The sequence below is a fragment of the Oryctolagus cuniculus genome, chromosome 15 (genome assembly GCF_051225735.1).
Source record: "Oryctolagus cuniculus isolate XC-2025 breed Fujian yellow rabbit chromosome 15, ASM5122573v1, whole genome shotgun sequence".
NCBI classification, from domain to species: Eukaryota; Metazoa; Chordata; class Mammalia; order Lagomorpha; family Leporidae; genus Oryctolagus; species Oryctolagus cuniculus.
In genome coordinates, this window is record NC_142881.1 from 88196466 (window position 1) to 88215818 (window position 19353).

At 60.2% G+C, this 19353-nt stretch overlaps 2 protein-coding genes across 10 annotated transcripts in view; one reads left to right on the plus strand and one right to left on the minus strand.

The window, feature by feature from the left end:
* The window catches only part of RASSF4 (Ras association domain family member 4), a 34837-nt gene that overhangs the window by 14130 nt on the left and 1354 nt on the right, over positions 1–19353 (minus strand). For 4 of the 9 annotated variants that reach the window (XM_089314210.1, XM_070058130.2, XM_089314206.1 and 1 more), the window contains exons 2-4: positions 11367–11444; positions 10522–10597; positions 653–795 (exon numbers count right to left, since the gene is read on the minus strand). In XM_089314210.1, the coding sequence (XP_089170336.1) occupies positions 653–795; positions 10522–10597; positions 11367–11444 (297 nt within the window). Of the gene's footprint in view, positions 1–652; positions 796–1004; positions 1135–1479; positions 1549–10521; positions 10598–11366; positions 11468–19353 lie in introns of those variants that run through there. The other 5 variants (XM_070058131.2, XM_070058129.2, XM_089314205.1 and 2 more) reach the window with 3 other exon arrangements.
* Positions 3906–5262, plus strand: DEPP1 (DEPP autophagy regulator 1). Its single transcript, XM_002722527.6, has 2 exons — positions 3906–4089; positions 4561–5262. The coding sequence occupies exon 2, from the start codon at positions 4589–4591 to the stop codon at positions 5228–5230; it is 642 nt and encodes a 213-aa protein (XP_002722573.3). The 5' UTR covers positions 3906–4089; positions 4561–4588; the 3' UTR covers positions 5231–5262.

A 19353-nucleotide genomic window follows, 5' to 3' on the forward strand; every position in this document is an offset into this window, starting at 1 on the left:
CTGGATTCTGTCCCGGTTGCTCCTCTTCCAGGCCAGCTCTCTGCTGTGGCCAGGGAGTGCAGTGGAGGATGGCCCAAGTGCTTGAGCCCTGCACCCCATGGGAGACCAGGAGAAGCACCTGGCTCCTGGCTTCAGATCAGCGCGATGCACCAGCCGCAGCATGCCGGCCACGGTGGCCATTGGAGGGTGAACCAACGGCAAAGGAAGACCTTTCTCTCTGTCTCTCTCTCTCTCACTGTCCACTCTGCATGTCAAAAAAAAAAAAAATCTATTTTGTTCCACTGACTGTTTGCCTATCCCTGGACAAGTAATGCATAGTTATGAACTATGGTTCCAGAGTAGTACAAGGCTACATTTGTGTGACTTCGTAAGGCAGGGTATGCCAAGAAAGCATGGCCTGCAGCAGCGATGGAACCCTGTGGCTGCTGGCCTCTCTCCTTGCTCTCAGGTGGCATGTCTGGGCGGTGAGGCCACGGAGCACCAAGGCCACGGACTGTGGGGATGATGCTGGCCCATGCCCCCATGCTGGAGTTCCAGAGAGGACCAGAGCCTGCACCCTCAGGCCCCGGACACCCCACCCCAGATGGCAGAGCTGAGGTTGAACAGGCATCACCAAGGCCCCCCAGCCCTGCTCCACCCACTGGGCACTCACAGGTGGCTGCTGGGCCGTCCAGGCACCCACGAGGCAGAGGGCAGGTGCACGCGCTCCCGGTCGTCCTGCATTTGCAGCCGGATGGGCCGCCGGAGACCCCAGGCGATGTTGAGGAGCCCCTCGATGATCAAAGCCCCTTCCTCCTGCGGGGACCACAGAGGTCAGCTTCCTTCCCCCTGTGGCAGCCACCCTCGGGGCCCCCACCATCCCAGAACCCTCAGTCCCACCCCTCCTCCTCCAGGAGTGCAGGAGGAAGCCCGAGCGTGCCTTCCACCCTCGGCCCACTGCTGGCCAGGAGCCCAGCCAGGGCGCAGGGGCTGAGTCAGGTGTCCCACAGGAACCCACTACTGACCGACAGGCACGTCCACCCCTCATGAGGAAGCACGTGCCAGGGAAGCACCATCTGGCCACTCAGGACACTCTCAGCACAGCCTGTGCCGGGGGCAGGGGGTCTCACATCCACCAGGGCAGTGTCAGCTGCTCTTCTGGGTGAGTCTCACCCTCCACCCCCCTCCCCTGCTTCCTTCTCCCTGGGCTGACCCGGCCCCTTGGTGTTCAAATCAGTTTCTTTCCCAACAGCTGGCTTTGTATTTTTCACCACCCCAGGACACCGCCAGCCTCACCTCCCACCACTAGAATTCCTGCAACAGCCCCCACCCTGCATCCCCAAGCAGCCTCAGTTTCCCCAGGTCTATGTGCCCCCCTACCAAGCCTTTGCCAAACCTCCCAGCCCAAGGGACCCAGTCCTCTGCAGGCGCCCAGTTGGCTGAATTCCATGTCTCTGATCTACCGCTCCAGGCTCTCTGTGCCTAGCCCCACTGTCCCACCTCCCACGGGCCTGGCCCAGCCGCATCGTCTGCACCCCCTCTGTGCCTCTTCATTGGATCATTTTAGATTCCTCATGTACGTGGAATTCAGATTCACAAATCCCACTTCTCTCTCTTTATTGGCATTTTTTAAAAGTCCAGGGAGACCAGGTCATGGGCACTTCTTGCCGTCCCTGGCAGCACTTACAGAGATGTCCTGCCCAGCAAGGATCTCATGGTCCATTACGGACGACAAACACCCCACCACCCACGGAGAAAACATTCGACTCTCAGGTTATCAAAGATACACACAGCTTTCTGATATGATCCCGTACTACTGGCTAAAAAAAGAAAGCAAACAAGAAAAACCCAGCGTTGTTTTCTATTTCTACTGATAGGACACAGACACAGGTGTACAACTTGTCCTACCTACAAAGCAAGGGCTGGCAGCCATCTGGGGTTCATTTGAAAACCCAAGGTGGGGTGCAGGTCTGGTGCCTCTGGCAGCACAGAGCGCCCCCACCTGGAACATCTCAGCTTGTAGGGACGGCTGCTCTGCTGAGACCCACAGCCTTGGACCCTGAACAGCAGAAGGCAATTCAGACATGCACCCGGCCACAGGGGGCTCAGGCTTGGACAGACTAGACACAAGGGGGCTTCCTGGACAAGGTGACGGTTAAAGGCAGACAGAGAGGATGAGCGACAGGTGCTCCTGTCTGAGAAGATGCAGGGGCGGAGGCAGGAAGCAGCAGGCAGCCAATCAGGGAAGTCAGGTGGCTGGCCACTCCTGGGCAGGTGCGCTGTGTTGTCTAAGACCAGGGAGCGGATGGTGAGTGGGGTTAATCAGCAACTGTGTGGGACAGCCCAGACGAGACACTGAGGCAGGGGGCACGGGGAAAGGAGGAGACCCAGAAAAGGAGGGGTGACCCAGGGGGCCGCCTCTGAGGTCAGGGGCAGACTCGCGGGGAGGTGCTGGCCCGACATGCTTGGGTCATACTCGCCAAGCAGGAGGGGCATGGCATGCAGGCAGAGCAGGTCCCACAAGCCCAGGGGACTCTAGAATCCCACGTGTCAGGACGTCACCCTGGGCTCTCTACTTCTGTGTCCCACGTCAGACGCTCCAGTCTTTGCAATCCCAAGTCTCAGTAATCCCAAGACGAGACAGAAAACAGACACGGGCTCCGCAGAGGCTACTGGGGCGGGAGCTGCTGCATGCTCGCTGGTCTCAGATGCCCCCAGGTCGGGGAGAGGCCCCCGGGACCCCAGCATCTGCCTAGGGAGTCTGGGGTCTGTCCAACACTCACACCCTGGCTTGGGCAGCCCTCTTTCTTCCTGGTGACTTCTCTTTCTTCCCTGCCTACAGGCATGAAGCAGGTGTGTTCCAGGTGGGGCCGAGGCTGGGGCAGGGGATCTGGGGTCTGAGACGCTCACCGGGCCACCCACCTTGTCCTCAGTGGCCTATTGAACTCTGGCGCTCGCCCCTATGGGTGGGAAGAGGCTTCCTCTAGCCACTTCAGCCCAGGTCCAGCAGCTGGAGCTAATCCTCTCAAGCAGAGGCCAGGACTGTAGCACCCTTGTTTAAATGATGCAGTGTCTACGCCACCACCCCCCGGATGGAACCCAGCATCCACGCGGAGGTCCCTGCCTTCTTCCCACCTGGGCCTGTCCCAGGTCCCCTGAGCATGGCCAGCACACTCCCATCACAGGGCCTTTGCACATGCTCCATCGGCCTGTCTTAGGGAAGTCACTGCATGCTGTTGGGCTTTACTTAGTAGCTGGAAGTCCCCCCTCCCCACTCCAGAATGTGAGTTCCAGGGGCCTTGGAGGCCACTGCCAGGCATATGATCACTGCTATGTCTGCTGCGCCAAGAGCAGGCAGAGGCCCACGGCAGGACCGTTTATTTGGTGAACGACTGAGCCAACAGACTGTCCTATGCAGGCCCCGGATCCAGACTTCAGCAACACCAGGCTCAGACCCCACAGGCTGCCCTGGCCCTGCTCCAAGGCGACCATGCCCTGCCTCTGAGCAGGCCTGAGGCTGGGGTCGGGCACGGCTGACGTCAGGTCACTGGCGGGTCCAGCCACCGGCCTCACCGCTGCAGGCCCAGGGGTCTGTGGGAGCCAGCGCACAGCTGGAGTGGGTCCTGGTGCTGGTGGAACACACAGTTCGGAAGGCTTCTAGCCTGGGCTAGCTGTGGAGCTGCCTCTCCCCTCCCTGACCCCCCCACCCCCAGTGGCCTTAGGTGGCCAGAACAGTGGCTACTCCACCCCCGCCCTTCAGTGTAAACAGCTAGAGCCTCCCACAGGCACAAACAGGGCTCCAGGCTGGCAGCTGGGCCAGGCCCCGCCCACCAGGCTGTTTTCCTCCCAGAGCCTTCCTGAGCACGGCTATTTTTGGCTCTGGATGGCCAGGGGGGAAGGTATAAAAGCAGCGGCAGGCAGGCCCCGGGAGGAGTTTCCTGCTTTGCCTGGTCTTGGCTGAAGCACGGCCCTGCTGTCCTCCTCCTGCTCTCAGTCCCCAGTGCCGGACAGAACCCTCTGCCCCCCGAAGCTTCCTGGGGGCTTCCCCCTGGACAGGACTGCCCTTGCTGGCACAGCTTCCCTGCTGTCCCTAGACCCTGTCCGTTACAGGTAAGAGACGGCCACTGCCCCCCAGCTTGAGCCAACCACGGGGACTTTGCTTAGCTTGGAGGGGGCGAAATTCAGCCTGAACCTGCACCCGTAGGAGACCAGGGATGCACAGCTAAAAAGTAGGCGCAGCTTTCAAAGAGAGTGCTCAAAAGGGGTTACTCACGTGTGTCTTGGGACGCGAATAACCCCATTTTGTGGCTGGGTAAGTGGGGGTGCATAAGGGGGACCCCACCAAGGTCCCGGGGTCAGTGAGTGGCTTTGAAACCTGGTTTTAAACCTGGGTTTCCTCTGACCTTATCTTCATTCGGCTGGCCTCTCTCATTTGTGCTTGTCCTCATTTAGCAGGAGAAACAGCACAGCAGTGCAGGGAAGTCACTGCTCTCAGGACACCTGCTTCCTAGGGCAGCCTTGAGGAGGGAGGGGACACAGAGGGGGCAAGGCAGGCTCTCACCCTCTGTTCTCTGTTCACAGGCAGGTTGCTGCGCCCCCTGCTGGCGCCATGAGGTCCCGGCTTCTGCTTTCCGTGGCTCCTCTGCCCACAATTCGGGAGACCTCAGAGGAGATGCTGCCCCCCGGGGGGCTTGGACAGGAGCCCCCGGCCTCCCCCAGCCTGGATGACTACGTAAGGTCCATCTGTCAGCTGGCACAGCCCACCTGCGTCCTGGACAAGGCCACAGTCCAAGACGGACTCAGCGGACCCCACCGGCCAGCTTGGGGCTTGGAGGAGACCTGCCCCACTGCCACCCTCCAGGACAGCACCGCCCGCTTCGGCGCGCAGCAGCCCCCACGGCCCACGGCGGGCCCTGCAGACCCCCTGGACTGGCTCTTTGGGGAGTCCCAGGAAAAGCAGTCAAGTAGGAGACAGCCAGCCAGGAGGACTGGTGCCTCTGCTGGGCTCGGGGGTCTGCACAGGCAAACAGACAGTGGCAAGACCAGGGCCGTCCCCAGGGGGAAGCTCTGTGAAGCCAGGGCCCCTGGGCACTCTCTGGCGAGAACATCACGGGACGGGCCGCAGAGCGCCAACCTCAGAAGCCACATGGCTGGGCGGCCCAGCCGGGCCACGGACTCCTCCTACAGCCCTCGTCCGAGCAGTATCCTGAGGACTTTCTACCTGCACCTCCCCGTAATCCACGAACTCTGAGCCCGCCCCAATAAAGGCACGTGCGCCAAGCATGCCGGTGCTCCTCATTTCTGTCTCTGTGGCGGACACGGAGGGGAGGGGCTTTCTAGAAGGGGCGAGGACAAGGCACAGTGAGACCCCACTTGTGGGCAGACTCCCCACTGGCTCTGTGCCTTCTTGGCTGGTCACCGCGAGCAAGTTTCTTTCCCTCTCTGTTGCCCCGTTGTTACATGGGTAAAATCGGGGTAGGTGCTGGGATCTGCCTCCCAGCTTCTGATCCACCATGGGTGGGTGGAGACCTGGGGCTGGGGGAGGGGTCTCAGCCCCCAATGTGGTTTCAGATCCCATGCTAACCTCTTGGCTCCCTCCCCAGAGCCCCTGTTCCACAAGGCTCAGGAGGGAAGACAGGGGTCTCAGTAAATGTTCCTCTGCGCTCCTGGGGGTCCTGGCATGGGGAGCCTCAAGGTGGGGGCAGGACCCCCACTCACAGGCCCCGGGGGAGTCCCCCATGCTGCAGGCCAGGGCAGAATCTGCACCGCTCAGCCCACAGAGGGTGGGAGGCCTAGACCTGATGGCCCAGTCCCTGCCCTTCCCCTCCCCCAACCTGTGCTCAGAGCATGACATAGGCCTGCTGACATGCACCAGGCAACTCCTGGGCCCAGGGCTCACTGCACACGCCCGAAGGACCGGGTCAGCCCTGAGTTCTGACCTGGAAGACCCCAGGCACCTGGCAAACGAGGAGCGGGAGTGGCGGAGGGATAGGGAAGGGGTGGGGGAGTGAGTTCCTTCCTTAGTGAGGCTGGTGTGGCCTCAGACAACCCAAAAGAATCAGGCCTGCCACCTTGGGCCAGGCCAGAGCTGGCTGCACAGGACGGAGGGACAGAGAGAGTGGAGAGGCAGAGGCAGAGTGCACTGGCTTCCGCATCGGCCACTTCCTGGCTCGTGACGTCTCCATCCACTTCCTTTGTGTGTGTGCACAGGGGGTGGAGGAGGGAGAGGGGTGGGTATTTTTAATTAATCACTTAAGACCTAGTCAGTGTGTTCTGGAAGACAGAATGCAAGCCGCACACTAAAAAAGCCTCAGACAAGCCAGGTACTCGGTGTCTTTGCCGGGATCATAGGGACCTGTTTTCCAGATGCCCTTGGTGGGGGGTGATAAGCCTGCACCTGCTACTGTGCATTCTGGGCAACTTCTCACATGATGGGCAGCCACCTGGAAGACGGGGAGGGATGACTCCCCAAGTGGGTGCCCACAGGCCACTGCAGCCCCTTGTGGGATGCCGTGTGAAACCTGGGCCAGAGGGAGGTTTTGACAAAGGAGGGTGATGTTATAGGACTCCCCCGGGGCTCTGGGGCTCCCCTCTAAGGAGAATGCTCATGGCACCCTTCCCTGCACACCCAGTCCTCCTGGTGGAGGTGCCTGGTGAGCAGTCACGTGGCTGGACTGCAGAGCAGGGCTGGGGGCTTGGTGCACAGGGCCCCTCCCAGAGTAGCGACCTGGGATGCACTTTCTGAGCTCCTTGAAGCCGATGTCCGGGGAGCAGGGGCTGACCGCTCACTCCAGGCCTCAGGTGAGAGGGAGGGGCCGCCCTGCCATGGAAGAATCTTGGCTTTTCTACATGCGTGGGAGAGTCAGAGACCTCGGGCAAGGTGAAGCTGGGGCCAGTTCTGAGCATTGCTCAGCAAGGGCTGGGCGCATGAGCCGTACTTGGGTGTGGTGCGCGCTCGCGGCCACCAGGGGGCGCGCCAGGGCCCACCGAGAGCTGGGCGGGCGGGGGTCGCGCTCCTTCCTACACCAGCCACCGGCGCCCTGCACATGCAGAGGTCTGCACCTGCTCGGCCTCAGCCTCCATAGTGCTTAGGGAGCTGGGAAAAGGATCACGAGGGAAACACTCGCCGGGCGTGGCCCTGACTCCATGCACTCCGCATCTCCAAGTTTGCAGACGCTCGGAGGTGGGGGGGAGGACAGGGGAGGAGAAGGTGCCCTCCAAGCTGGGTGCTCAGAGCGCAGCGACAACGGAGGGGGAGTGAGGGGGACTCTTTTCCAGGCAGCTGCGTGCGCGGGCACACGGGGTGTGAGCTTCCCCCACCACCCGGGAGCATGAAGGGCCCCTAGCCTCCCTGTACCCTCTGGGATCTGCACCAGAGCCTGCCTTGTGAGCAGCGATACTGGCTGCAACGTGTGACCTTGGACTTGAGCTGTGGGAGTCCCAGTCCCTGGGAAATGGGCATTCTTACGGACAAGGTTTTGTCTTGCAATCAATCAAAAAAGGGGGGTGGGGGCTGTGGCCTGGTGCACTGGAGGCTCCCCGGGGGCCGGGAGGGAGAGGCACTTCCTCCTGCCTGCCCAGCCTTTGGCGTTGGTGATGGGTGCCCTGGTGCTGCAGGGGCCACAGTGCCAAGAGGCCCCCAGGATGGTGTCCCAGTCCTCAGCCTGGTCTCCATGGATGCACGTTCTCTGATGGCGCCCCCTGGTGTCAGGGCTGCAGAGAGCTCTGCTACTTTCTGTCTCCATGGAGACCCCATGGCCTCCTCGCACCCTCCCTCTTCTAGAGTTGCCGACCTAAAACCCCGCACCTCCCACCTTGGGCTGCCGGGAACGGCTCTTACCGCAGGTGGAGCCCACTTCTCCAGAGGGACTGCCCCACACACGGAAGTGCAAGGTGAAGGCTGGGGGCTCCCGCCCACACACACAGGGAATTATCCCGGGGAACCCCTCACGCCTCTCTCTGACTTGTGGTTTGACCTCTATCCCCACACCCTGAAGGGCTTCCTTAAACACGGGTGGGAGTTCCAGGAGTTCCTGCTCCAGCAGCCCTGGGGGCGGGGCCTGGTGAGCAGGTGCATTTCTCACCAGTTCCCAGCCAGGCTGAAGCTGCCAAGGACCCCTGGATGGATGCCTGCACTCACTCCCGGCTCCCTGTGACTTGGAACCCACTGGCCAGTCTCTCTCCACCCACTCTGCCCAGGCCTCTGCCTCTAGGTTCCTCTGCTTCTGGGAACCACCATTCTCAAGTTCAATGCCTGAGAGACTCAGAGCTGGAGAACGGCAGCTCAATCAGGACCCCGGTCACACCCCAGACCCGAAGCGGGCACCAGCTCCTCCCCCAGCAGCACAGATCAGATCAAAACCCCTCCGGCAGGGCTGGCTCTGTGGGTAAAGCCGCCATCTGCAGCACCAGCATCCCACATGGGCGCCAGTTCAAGTCCCAGCTACTCCACTTCCCATCTGGCTCTCGGTGAATGGTCTGGGAAAAGCAGCAGAGGATGGTCCAAGTCCCTGGGCCCTTGCACCCACACGGGAGACCCCGAGGAAGCTCCTGGCTCCTGGCTTCAGCCTGGTCAAGCCCCAGATATTGTGGCCATTTGGAGAGTGAACCAGCAGTTGGAAGATCTCTCTCTCCTTCTCTGTCTATATCTCTGCTTTCCAAATAAATAAATATAAATCTTAAAAGAAAAGAAAACCCTCTGGCTTAGCAGTTAAGACACCCACCCACATGCCACATTAGAGCATGTGGGTCCTGTCCCTGCCTCTGGATTCCAGCTACAGTTTCCTTTTAATGTAGACCCTGGGAGGCATCCACGTGGGAGACCTGGATCGCGTTCCAGTCTCCCAGCTTCGGACCCCAGCTCAGCCTGGGACCACTGTCGGCATTTGAGAAGTGAATCAGCAAATAGGAGTGTTCTTTCTCTCTCTCTCTCCCTCTCTCTCTCTCTCTCTCTCCCCCTCAAATAAACAAATAATAAAAAACAAAATCAAAGATCGCTTCTGGACCTATTTGCCACACTCCCTCCCCTTCCCTGGTGCCCAGCGCCCTGAGCTTAGGACTCAGAACACATCCCAAGTCACCCCAGGCCTGCACCTGCTGGCTACCCACCCAGCAACCACACACACGGGTACCACATTGTCTGGCCTGGAGCACACGTATGCAGGTTCGGCCCCAGCTCTGAGGCTCAAGTAAGAAAAGGGACGGCAGAATCTAACCAGTCTGGTGCGGAAGAAGTTGGCTGTTGGGATAACTACAGGGAGGGAGGAATAGTGAGGGGTCAGGGCCAGGGCAGAGCTGGGCTGGAACTGGGTGGGCTGGGGCAGGCAGGGGGAGCTATGTGGCAGAGAAGGAAACCAGGAAGGCGACTTCAGAGCTGGTACCAGTGTGGGGAGGAGAGGACCCAAGGGCGGGCAGAGCTCCTGAGCTGGGCAGACTCTGGCCTGGCTGACGGGGTGCCTCTGGGGGCTGACCCAGAGCACGGGGCTGCCCCCTGCCACTGGCTGGCCATGCCCAGCGGCCTGGAGCTCCTGGGGTCCCCGGGCTAACCCTGGTCTGTGACCGCAGAAGAGAGGGAGATTAGTGAGTGAGTGGGTTCCCCAGAACCTGAACCGCCCACTCCCAAGTTAAACGTCAAGAAGGGGAACTGGAAGGCCAAACTCATGGGTAGGGCGCATCCGGGAACCAACGCCATCTCAGCCATGGAGACACCCCCACACACACCCGGTAAAACCTTCCTACAGTTACGACACCAAAACTCACGGCAAGGCCACGGCAAGACATCAGCGTAGACCCAGACTGGGGCACAAGACCCTGTCCCAGGCTCCCGTGGGAGACAGTGGAGGCTCCCCAAGCCCAGGGCCCTCTTGACACTCGGTGGAGTCTGCCTGGTGCCCCAGGACCTTGGACATGCTCTGTTTGGCCCACGTGGTGTCCTGGGATTTGGGAAATTCATCATGAAATTCCAGACACCAGGCTTCTTTTGAGAGATTAGAAAGGGTCTGGTTATACTGGGCCCACACTCCTGCCCAGTAGCAATGGGTGTGCTGGGAGGAGTGGCCGCCATCTCACCCACTCCACGACACCTGCCCTGCCTGGCCCTGTGGGTACCTGAGCTCACATCCTCCTGTAGCTCAGTACCTCACTTACAGGGGACACAGGAGACAAGGTCCGGGACCCCTGGCTGGGCAGGTAGGAGGAATAACCCCTCCTTGTCCTTACTTCGGAGTGGCATGTTGGGGGGAGGCAAGACTGGGCTATGCAGCCCGTAGGATCTCAGACTCCAGAAATCCACCTGGACGAAGGTCCCAGGTGCAGGGAGAAAGTCCACCTACTCCAAGGGATGCTCCCACCCTGCCCCGGCCGCTGGTCACTTGTCCCTGGCCCACGGCTTGAGTGACAATGGCAATCACGTAACTTGTCATGCAAAGTTCTGAGAGCGAAGGGTCGGGCTGCCCAGGGACCCCATAACAACGAGGCCAGGGCTGTCAGCGGCAAATCAGGGTACACGGTGACCCCACCAACCCCCAAGAGCGACGGGCTCACCTCCCGGTGCCTCAGCTGGAAGCTTCTACCCTCATGGTAGCAGTTGTAGGTTTTCAGCAGGCCTAGCAGCTCTGACCTGCAAATGGACAGACAGACCGCATGCTCGGGAGGTGTGCAAGGGGCTCAGACGCTTCCCTGGCCTCGGTTTGTTCATCTGTAACATGGCCACACCAGCCACACACCTGCCATCTTCTAGAAGGTTCTGTGGGCGGGTCCTCTTCTTGGGAGGTGTAGGGTGGGGCTGAGAAGGAGAAGCAAGCCCCTCCCAGGAGGACACCGAGGGTGTGCACGTATTCTCTGTTATACACGGGAGTCCCCAAGAACTCCCTGAATTCACCTCCGAGTCACTTCCTCAGTGGAAGTCCCCTGGGCTTGGCTCACACACGTCCGAGACTCTGGCTTCTCCTCCCATCACTGCCTGGTGTGGGGACCCCGTGGCGGGGAGCCTGACCTTCCAGAGGTACAGTCAGGGGATGCAGGGGCTTCCCTCCAAAAAAAAAAAAAGTCATCCCATCAATCAAATCCGCTGCTTTCATTCCAAACTCACAACCTATCTGGGGTTTCTTATCCTCAAATGATTCACATGAACTTGAACGTGAGTGCTGCTCTAGTGTTTAAGGGAGCTCAGCGCCACCCATGCAGAGTCCTGCTCCTGCCCCGGAGATGGGAGTCAAACCCTGAAACACCTTGACCTTGTAAGACATGGGCTCCAAACAGAAGCTCCACGCCCCTGTGCCCAGGGCACACGGTCAGGTCTGTGAGCTGGTGCCCCAGAGCCCTCCACCCACAGTCTGCCCAGCACGAGGTGCGGGGTGCACAGCCCCTCCCCGCACTCCAGGGCTTACTTCAGAATGGACTTGCTGTCGCTGATGGGCACGTGGGAGCTGGACGGGCAATCTTCCTTCATCTTCTCCTCCTCTTGTCTGTGGGTTAGAGGGTTGGTTACCTGTGGGGAAAGGTGCAGAGACAGGTGAGCTGGGAGGAGCACCAGCCAGAGTGGTGGCCCCGGCTCCCCCAGCCCTGGAGCAGAAACCGGCTTCCTACTTGCCTGGGTGCAGGGTAGCCACAGCTGAAGGGGAGCAAGTCTGGACTCACACCTGCCACAGGTCAGCCAGGGTCAGAGCGGCTGAGCCAGTGGCTCCATGAGCCCCTCACCTGCATGGCCACCTGAGCCTCCCACTTCCCTGCGGCTGAGCCGGCGGCCTCAGCCCCATCCCTGAGTCTGGAGTCGGCTTGCCCAGTTCTGGAGGTGAACAGGGGACCTTGGTCACTGCAAGACTGATGAGAATTTGCTGCCAGTGAACGTGTCTGGTCCTCACAGCGACATCTAGAGGTTAAAGATCATCACCATGCCGTTTTGTGCGCAAGGGAAAACTCTGTGGCAGATCACTCAGGGAGTAGGCAGCACGGGCACCCGGACTCCTGGTCTTGGTCTCACATCCCTTCTCTGTATGGGTCCCTTCTCCGTATGGGTCTTGGATGATGACTTAACCCCCGCCTCCCCCAAACCCCCCTTTTCTGACCTGCATAGTGGGGTCATCTCAGCTCCACTAGCGGATTCACATGTCTCCATCCGTCTGTCTCTTTGCATTCGCATCCAGTGAGTTTGGAGGAGTAGTCCCCCACCTTACACACGCACAGGTACCTGCTACAAGGTAGACCCACAGTGCATGCCGGAAACCACCAGTGGTAGAAAAATCTAGAATTTAACGCCCTGTCTCCATCTTACCTAAGCATCGATCTCACTCTGCTGCTGCTGTAATTTTGCAGTCTGAGGTGCAACACCGAAGCTAACACGATTTTCTGCCTTCTTCACAATTTCAAGGATCCAAGATTCATTCTCACCAGAGATCTTGGCCACCTCCGCATCCGATTTTATTTATTTTATTTTACTGAGCTGAGAACTTTCCCTTTTTTTCCTTAAAGAAGCACAATAGGGTTCCTTCTGGCATCCATGAACTGCCAGCATGGTGACCCTTGAACTTGAGGAATGCCGTTAAGTAAATCAAGGCCACTTGGACACAAGCACTGCCGAGTGAGTGGACAGATGGTCCCTCTGAGGGCAGAGAAAGCTGCCCAGTGATGCACAGGTGGGCGGTGCATACAGCATGGACACGCTGTGCAAAGGGGCGATTCAAGTGAACCTCACATAAGGGGCTTAGCTGCCGCAGACGGGGCGAAGGGGAGTGATTTAGCGAGTGGTGGGCTTCCTGGACCTCAGGATCGTCCTCTAAGTACCCCCACCACCACCCCCTGTCTTGCACTAGGAGGAGGCAGGTCAGGGATGGGACAGAGACCCAGGGCCACAGGGCTACTGGGCAGTGCCACCACTGGGACCTGCAAGTGGAGACCTGCTGCTGCATTCTCCTTGGCCAAGGCTGGCCACAGGATTTCAACACAGGGTTTCAGTTCCCCAGCACCCCGGTGGTGCCCCGGGAAGCAGAGGGCGGTCAGACTCCTCTGGTGGTTCCTCAAACACGGGGCAGGCAGAAGCTGCTGCAGCCGGGGGCCGCGTCTCGCGACTGGGTCTCTGTAGTCCGCCTGGCTTGAAGCAAGCTGCACCACAGGAAGGGCGGGATTTACCCAGAAATGACAGGAGGGTTTTGTCTGCTTTGCTCAGACCCTCCCCCATTCCTGTCTGCACACTCTCGCTGCTCTGCACCCCAGCCTGGCAGAGCAGAATTAAAAGATGCATTTATTTGGAAGCAAGAAATAAATTAAAATCCATGAGGGATCTTGAAAAATTTCAGGGAGAATGTACATTATGAAAAAAACATGCACGGATTTCTAATATTTTTTTGCACCAAAATACTCATCTTTTTGATTTTTTTAAATTTTATTTATTTTATGTTAAATTAACTCTATTTCCTTCCCCCAAAGAAATCTTTTACAAACTTCATGAAGTTTTTGGGGTTTTTTCGTTTGTTTTATTTTTATAAAGATTGATTTATTTATTTGAAAGTCAGAGTTACAGAGAGACAGAGAGACAGAGAGAGAGAGAGAATCTTCCATCCATTCACGCCCCAAATGACCATAACTTCCATGGCTGGACCAGACCAAAACCAGGAGCCAGGAGCTTCTTCTGGGTCTCCCACATGGGTGCAGGGGCCCAAGGACTTGGGCCATCTTCTACTGCTTTCCCAGGGCATAGCAGAGAGCTGGATGGGAAGTGGAGCAGCCGGGACTCGAACCAGCACCCATATGGGATGCCAGCACTGCAGGCGGCGGCTTTACCTGCTGTGCCACAGCGCCGGCCCCTCCCATGAGCCTTTTGAAATACCCTCATATACAGCAGGACTAAACATGTGAATGTCTCCAGGGGCCAAGCAGGTGACTCAGCTGAGGGAATGTCCCAGATTCCACGGGAAGGGAAGTCGGGGCTCACTTCTCGCCTGGGGCACTCTCCCATTGCTTCAGAGGAAGCCAGGAGCCAGGTCTTGATGAGCCATAGCCCCAGGATGAAAGTCCGGGAATTTTGGCAGAGGCCTGCACTGACCCTTCCCTAGGCCCCTGTGACTAATTCTGACCCAGGGGCTGCAGACGGAAGTGCTATGGCCACTTCCTGGCCAGTATATTCAAGAAGCAGAGCACAACCGTACAGCTCTCCCGCCTCCTGCTGTCCAGGGACATGTTCAAGGCAGTAAGGCTGGGGCTGGCACTGTGGCATGGTAGGTTGGGCATCTGCCTGCAATGCCGGCATCCCACGTGGGCACTGGTTCGAGTCCCGGCTGCTCCATTTCTGATCCAGCTCTCTGCTGTGGCCTGGGATAGCAGTAGAAGATGGCCCAAGAACTTGGGCCCCTGCACCCACGTGAGAGACCTGGAAGAAGCTCCAGGCTCCTGGCTTTGGATTGGCCCAGTTCTGGCCATTGTGGCCATTTGGGGAGTGAACCAGTAGATGGAAGATCTCTGTCTGTCTCTCTCTCTTTGTAACTTTGCCTCTTAAATAAATAAATAAATCTTTAAAAAGTGGGGGGGTATGGCCACTCAATGGTCAGCCTGGGTCCCTGAGAGGCTCTCTTGACCAGAGCCCCCTGCCGCTCACCCCATGCAACAGGAACCTGCACAGTGGGATGCTCCTTTGCTCTGTGTCCCTGGGGAGCAGGGGGTGGGGCAGCAGGGTTCCCCGTGGGTCCCCCAGGGGAGCAGGGGTGGGGCAGCAGGGTTCCCCGTGGGTCCCTCAGGGGAGCAGGGGGTGGGGCAGCAGGGTTCCCCGTGGGTCCCCCAGGGGAGCAGGGGTGGGGCAGCAGGGTTCCCCGTGGGTCCCCCAGGGGAGCAGGGGGTGGGGCAGCAGGGTTCCCCGTGGGTCCCCCAGGGGAGCAGGGGGTGGGGCAGCAGGGTTCCCCGTGGGTCCCCCAGGGGAGCAGGGGTGGGGCAGCAGGGTTCCCCGTGGGTCCCCCAGGGGAGCAGGGGGTGGGGCAGCAGGGTTCCCCGTGGGTCCCCCAGGGGAGCAGGGGTGGGGCAGCAGGGTTCCCCGTGGGTCCCCCAGGGGAGCAGGGGGTGGGGCAGCAGGGTTCCCCGTGGGTCCCCCAGGGGAGCAGGGGGTGGGGCAGCAGGGTTCCCCGTGGGTCCCCCAGGGGAGCAGGGGGTGGGGCAGCAGGGTTCCCCGTGGGTCCCCCAGGGGAGCAGGGGTGGGGCAGCAGGGTTCCCCGTGGGTCCCCCCGGGGAGCAGGGGGTGGGGCAGCAGGGTTCCCCGTGGGTCCCCCAGGGGAGCAGGGGTGGGGCAGCAGGGTTCCCCGTGGGTCCCCCAGGGGAGCAGGGGGTGGGGCAGCAGGGTTCCCCGTGGGTCCCCCAGGGGAGCAGGGGTGGGGCAGCAGGGTTCCCCGTGGGTCCCCCAGGGGAGCAGGGGTGGGGCAGCAGGGTTCCCCGTGGGTCCCCCAGGGGAGCAGGGGGTGGGGCAGCAGGGTTCCTCGTGGGTCCCCCAGGGGAGCAGGGGGTGGGGCAGCAGGGTTCCCCGTGGGTCCCCCAGGGGAGCAGGGGTGGGGCAGCAGGGTTCCCCGTGGGTCCCCCAGGGGAGCAGGGGTGGGGCAGCAGGGTTCCCGGGGGTCCCCCGGGGGTTCCTTAGCAGTAGAAGACTCTTCCCTTAGGGGTGAATGGTGGATGGAAACTGTCGGATATCAGGAGAAGAGGTGGCTTTGGTTGACAGTGGGCTGTGGGCCGTCCCCTCCACTCTTTGGGAGAGTGTCAGGAGGAACACAGGGCAGCTTTCACAGCTGCAGACGGCTAAGGGAAAGGAAGGGGGCAGCGAAGGCGCATGCGTGTGTGCATGGCCCGGCAGGGAACCGGTCCCGCATCTGAGGGGAGGGGAGTGTGCAGGGTGTGGGCAACGGTGAATGGCCACTTCAGCGAGCCGGGCTCCCTCTTCCAACTTGCTGGGGGCTACACTGAGTCTCCCGCTGAGCACTTCAGCCCCAAAGCGCTCCTTTGAGAGAACCTCGTGGTTCCGCGACCCCTGGCCGCCATCAGCCGCAGTGTGCTCAGCAAGTCGCTTGGCCTCTCTTGTGTCCAGCAGGCACTGCCCTGTGTCCCTGTCCTGTGTCCCTGTCGCACTGAGCTCAGTCCTCCGCCCCCGAGCTGGTCTGGAGTACAGGGATGACTGGCAGAATCCAAGCGGCGCTGTGACCCCACTGCATTCATCCGCTGCCCCCAATGTCCTGCTAGGAGCCTCCCAGGTCCCTTTAGGGGCATGGCCAAGATACACTGCTAAATGAGGGGGCTGTGCCCACGCTCAACCCCCAGTAAGAAAGTAACAGGAGCTGCCTGCCTCCCACATGGCAGGACCAATCCCCCTGAGCACTGGAAGCCCCATAAACAGTGATGGATCACATCTTGACATTAAATCCCAGGCAGAGCCCAGCACCCACATGGATTCACGGGCTGCCGCTCTAGTGGAAGCAGAAATCAGGGAGAAGACGAGGTTGGGCCAGGCCACCACCAGGCACAATGAGAAGACCAGAGTGACAGATACAGTTGGACAGCCCCAATCCCCCTCGTCCTCCCCCCACCCCACATGCAGCAGGCTCCCCTCCTCCTCCCTCTTTGTCCTTGCCGTCTCCGCCCCCAGGTCCCAGGCCCCAGGGCACTGGGCCTCCTGCTTGCTCCCCTGGCTGGACGAGGCTCCTGTCCCCCAGAGGAAGGGCCTCAGGGCGGCTTGCCAGCCCTGGCTACCTGTCCCCAGTGAACAGGCTGCTTGCATTTTCCACTTCAGCGGCTGCTGTGTCCACCAGGGCACAGCAGGGACAGTGACAGCCGGCGGCACAGCCTGTCCTGGCGACCGAGGGACAAAGGCCAGTGAGAGCAGTGCACCTGCTCAGCCTGGGCACTGTCTCCTTTTTTGTAGTGATGCAGGGGACCCATCTGTGACTCTCCAGGTCACTCGAGGGCCCAGTGCTATCTGCTAATGGCAAAAAGTGAACCAGAAGATGACTGAATTGTGTCTTCTTGCAGCTAACCTGTGTGCACGCACGGGAAGGCTGGTTACACAAAGATTATGCGGATGACTGCCTGGCTTTGAGTCCTGCTATGCCCTGTCTGCATGGCCAACGCAGCTGGAGGGGCCCTCACTTGGCGAAATCTTCTAAGTGCATCTGGGAAATCTGCGAGCTTGGGAGCCTCTGTTCTGACACCCCTTGACATTCTGAGTCTTACTTTCTTACCCAGGCAGGACTGAAGTCAAACCAGTAGTCGGTTGACCTGAGAAGCTAAAGACAGCAAGACAGCGGCTGGGACACAGCTGGGAGGCTCTCAGCCAAGGCTCGGCACCAGATGGAGGAGGGTGGCAGGTGCAGGCCACCCTGCTCTGGGTTCCTGGGAAACCTAAATTCCCGGCTCCCCTGCCGCCCATGCAGCTCCAACTTCCAAATGCCAGCAGCCAGGGGGCAGTAGCCAGGCGCTGGAAACAATGAAACAATGAACTTTTGCCTGTGGGGTGGATGGGGGGGGGGGGCTGGCACCTGTCAGCCAGCAAATGGCAGGGGCTGGGCCCAGGGAAGTAGCCAGCTGCCTCCATGAGGGGGCCTGGCTGGACATGGCCATGGACGGGCGGCACATTCTTGTGGACAAAGCCAGTTGTTCATGTGTGGATGGCAGGTGGTGACTCAGCAGCTGCGGTCCCCGCCTCCTCCCATGCCGTCCAGTTCCAAGGTGCACCTCCCACCATCACTCCCTGTGGCTCAGCCACAGCCCACCCCCACGCCAGCCTCAGCCTTGCTGTCCAGGTCCAGGAAGGTGACAGAGGCCCAGATTGCAGGGGAGGTGGCCACAGAGCCACCTGCTACCTCCTTTCCCCACTTGCCCTCAGCTGACCCGGCTGGCCTGGCTAAGCCTTTTCTGTGTCCCTTTGTCTCCCACCCTCAATCCTGGTCTCCCACCCTCAATCCTGGTCTCCCACTGACTGATACCCCTGTAACCTCTGCTTCCTTGGCAGAGCCTGGCTCCCCACCCCCAACTGTCCCCACAAAGCTCTCTGATCACCCAGCCAGACCCCTGCAGGCTTCTGCCCTTGCCCTCAGGGCACACCGTGCTGGGACACAAAAGTGGTAAGCAAGCCTCCCGCTCTCCCTTACACTTGACACCCACAAACCCTGGCCCTGCACACTCCCACCCCCACCCCAGCCTCACCTCCCACCTATGGAAGAGGAGATCTGAAGAACCAAGGTTGGTTTGGAGCCAAACAAGTGCTCAGAACGGCCCCTGGCCAAGATTCCGACTGCCTAGGGCCAGCCTGCAGGGCAGAGGGCCAGCCCTTCAGATCACTGGGTCCCAGCTGCAGCTGGGCCGCCCTGGCATTCTCTGGCTTCACCTGTCTCTCCATCCTGCCCCAGGCCCTGCCGCCAAGTGCAGCTGCTAGGGGTGGTTTCCCTGGAGGGTCTCGGAATCCTTGGGTCATGAAGCCCCTTGGAAGTTCTTGAAAGTTTAATGGATTCCCCCTTAGCAAAAGATGCATGTGTGGGCTCACCACTGCGGGGGGCCAGGGACCCTTGTACGTGTGTCCCTAGTCCCCCAGATGCCAGGGTCACTGTCTCTGCAGAGACATGTTACAGCCAGAGACAGGAGGCAGAGGCGCATGGGAGATGGAGTAAGCTGGGCTGTGGTCTCAAGGTGGGGTAATGGCAGCCCATCTACAGTGTCCGTGGAGGGTTCTCCCAGCACTGTGGCCATGGGGCCGTGTGACCCATCCCCTCTGCTCCCCAGTGTCAGGGGAGGGGCTCTGAGCCTTGCCCTCAGCAGCCATCCTGGGGAAGAAGACCCAGCAGCCAGCAGAAGAGAGCAGGGAGCAACAAGTTCCCCTTTAACAGATGCGAGAAAACTGCGGAAGCTTCGGGAAGGGCAGCCACTTCCTGCTCCTCGGTGTGGACGATCGCCCAGCCTTTGCAAAACTTGGGGTTCAAAGCTCTGCTCCTCTCTGGCTGTGTGACCTTGGGAGAGCCTTGGGCTCACCAGTCACATAATCATAACCTCGGGTGACTTTCAGGAAGGCGCAGGAGGAAAGGGGCGTGATGGGGGCTTGTGCATGATAAACGGATGCCCTCGGCACTGTCACTGTGGACTCCGGGTGCCAGGGCCCCTGGAGACAGGACTCAGAGGCCCCTGCAGGAGCGGGCATCAGGGAGGAAAGAGGCCGAGCTTACCCTGAGCCCAGGATACACACCCCAGGATCCAGTGCTGAGTGCTCTCCGCTAGACCTCAGCCAAGGTCTCCCTGGCAAGACTGTATTCCAGGACCTGCCCTGTGACGCAGCCCAGGCTCTGTGCGCACTCCTTGTTAGGTGTCATGGGCCTCCTGGCCCTGACCCTGGCGGGGGGGGGGACCCTGGGTCTTAATTCTGTGCTC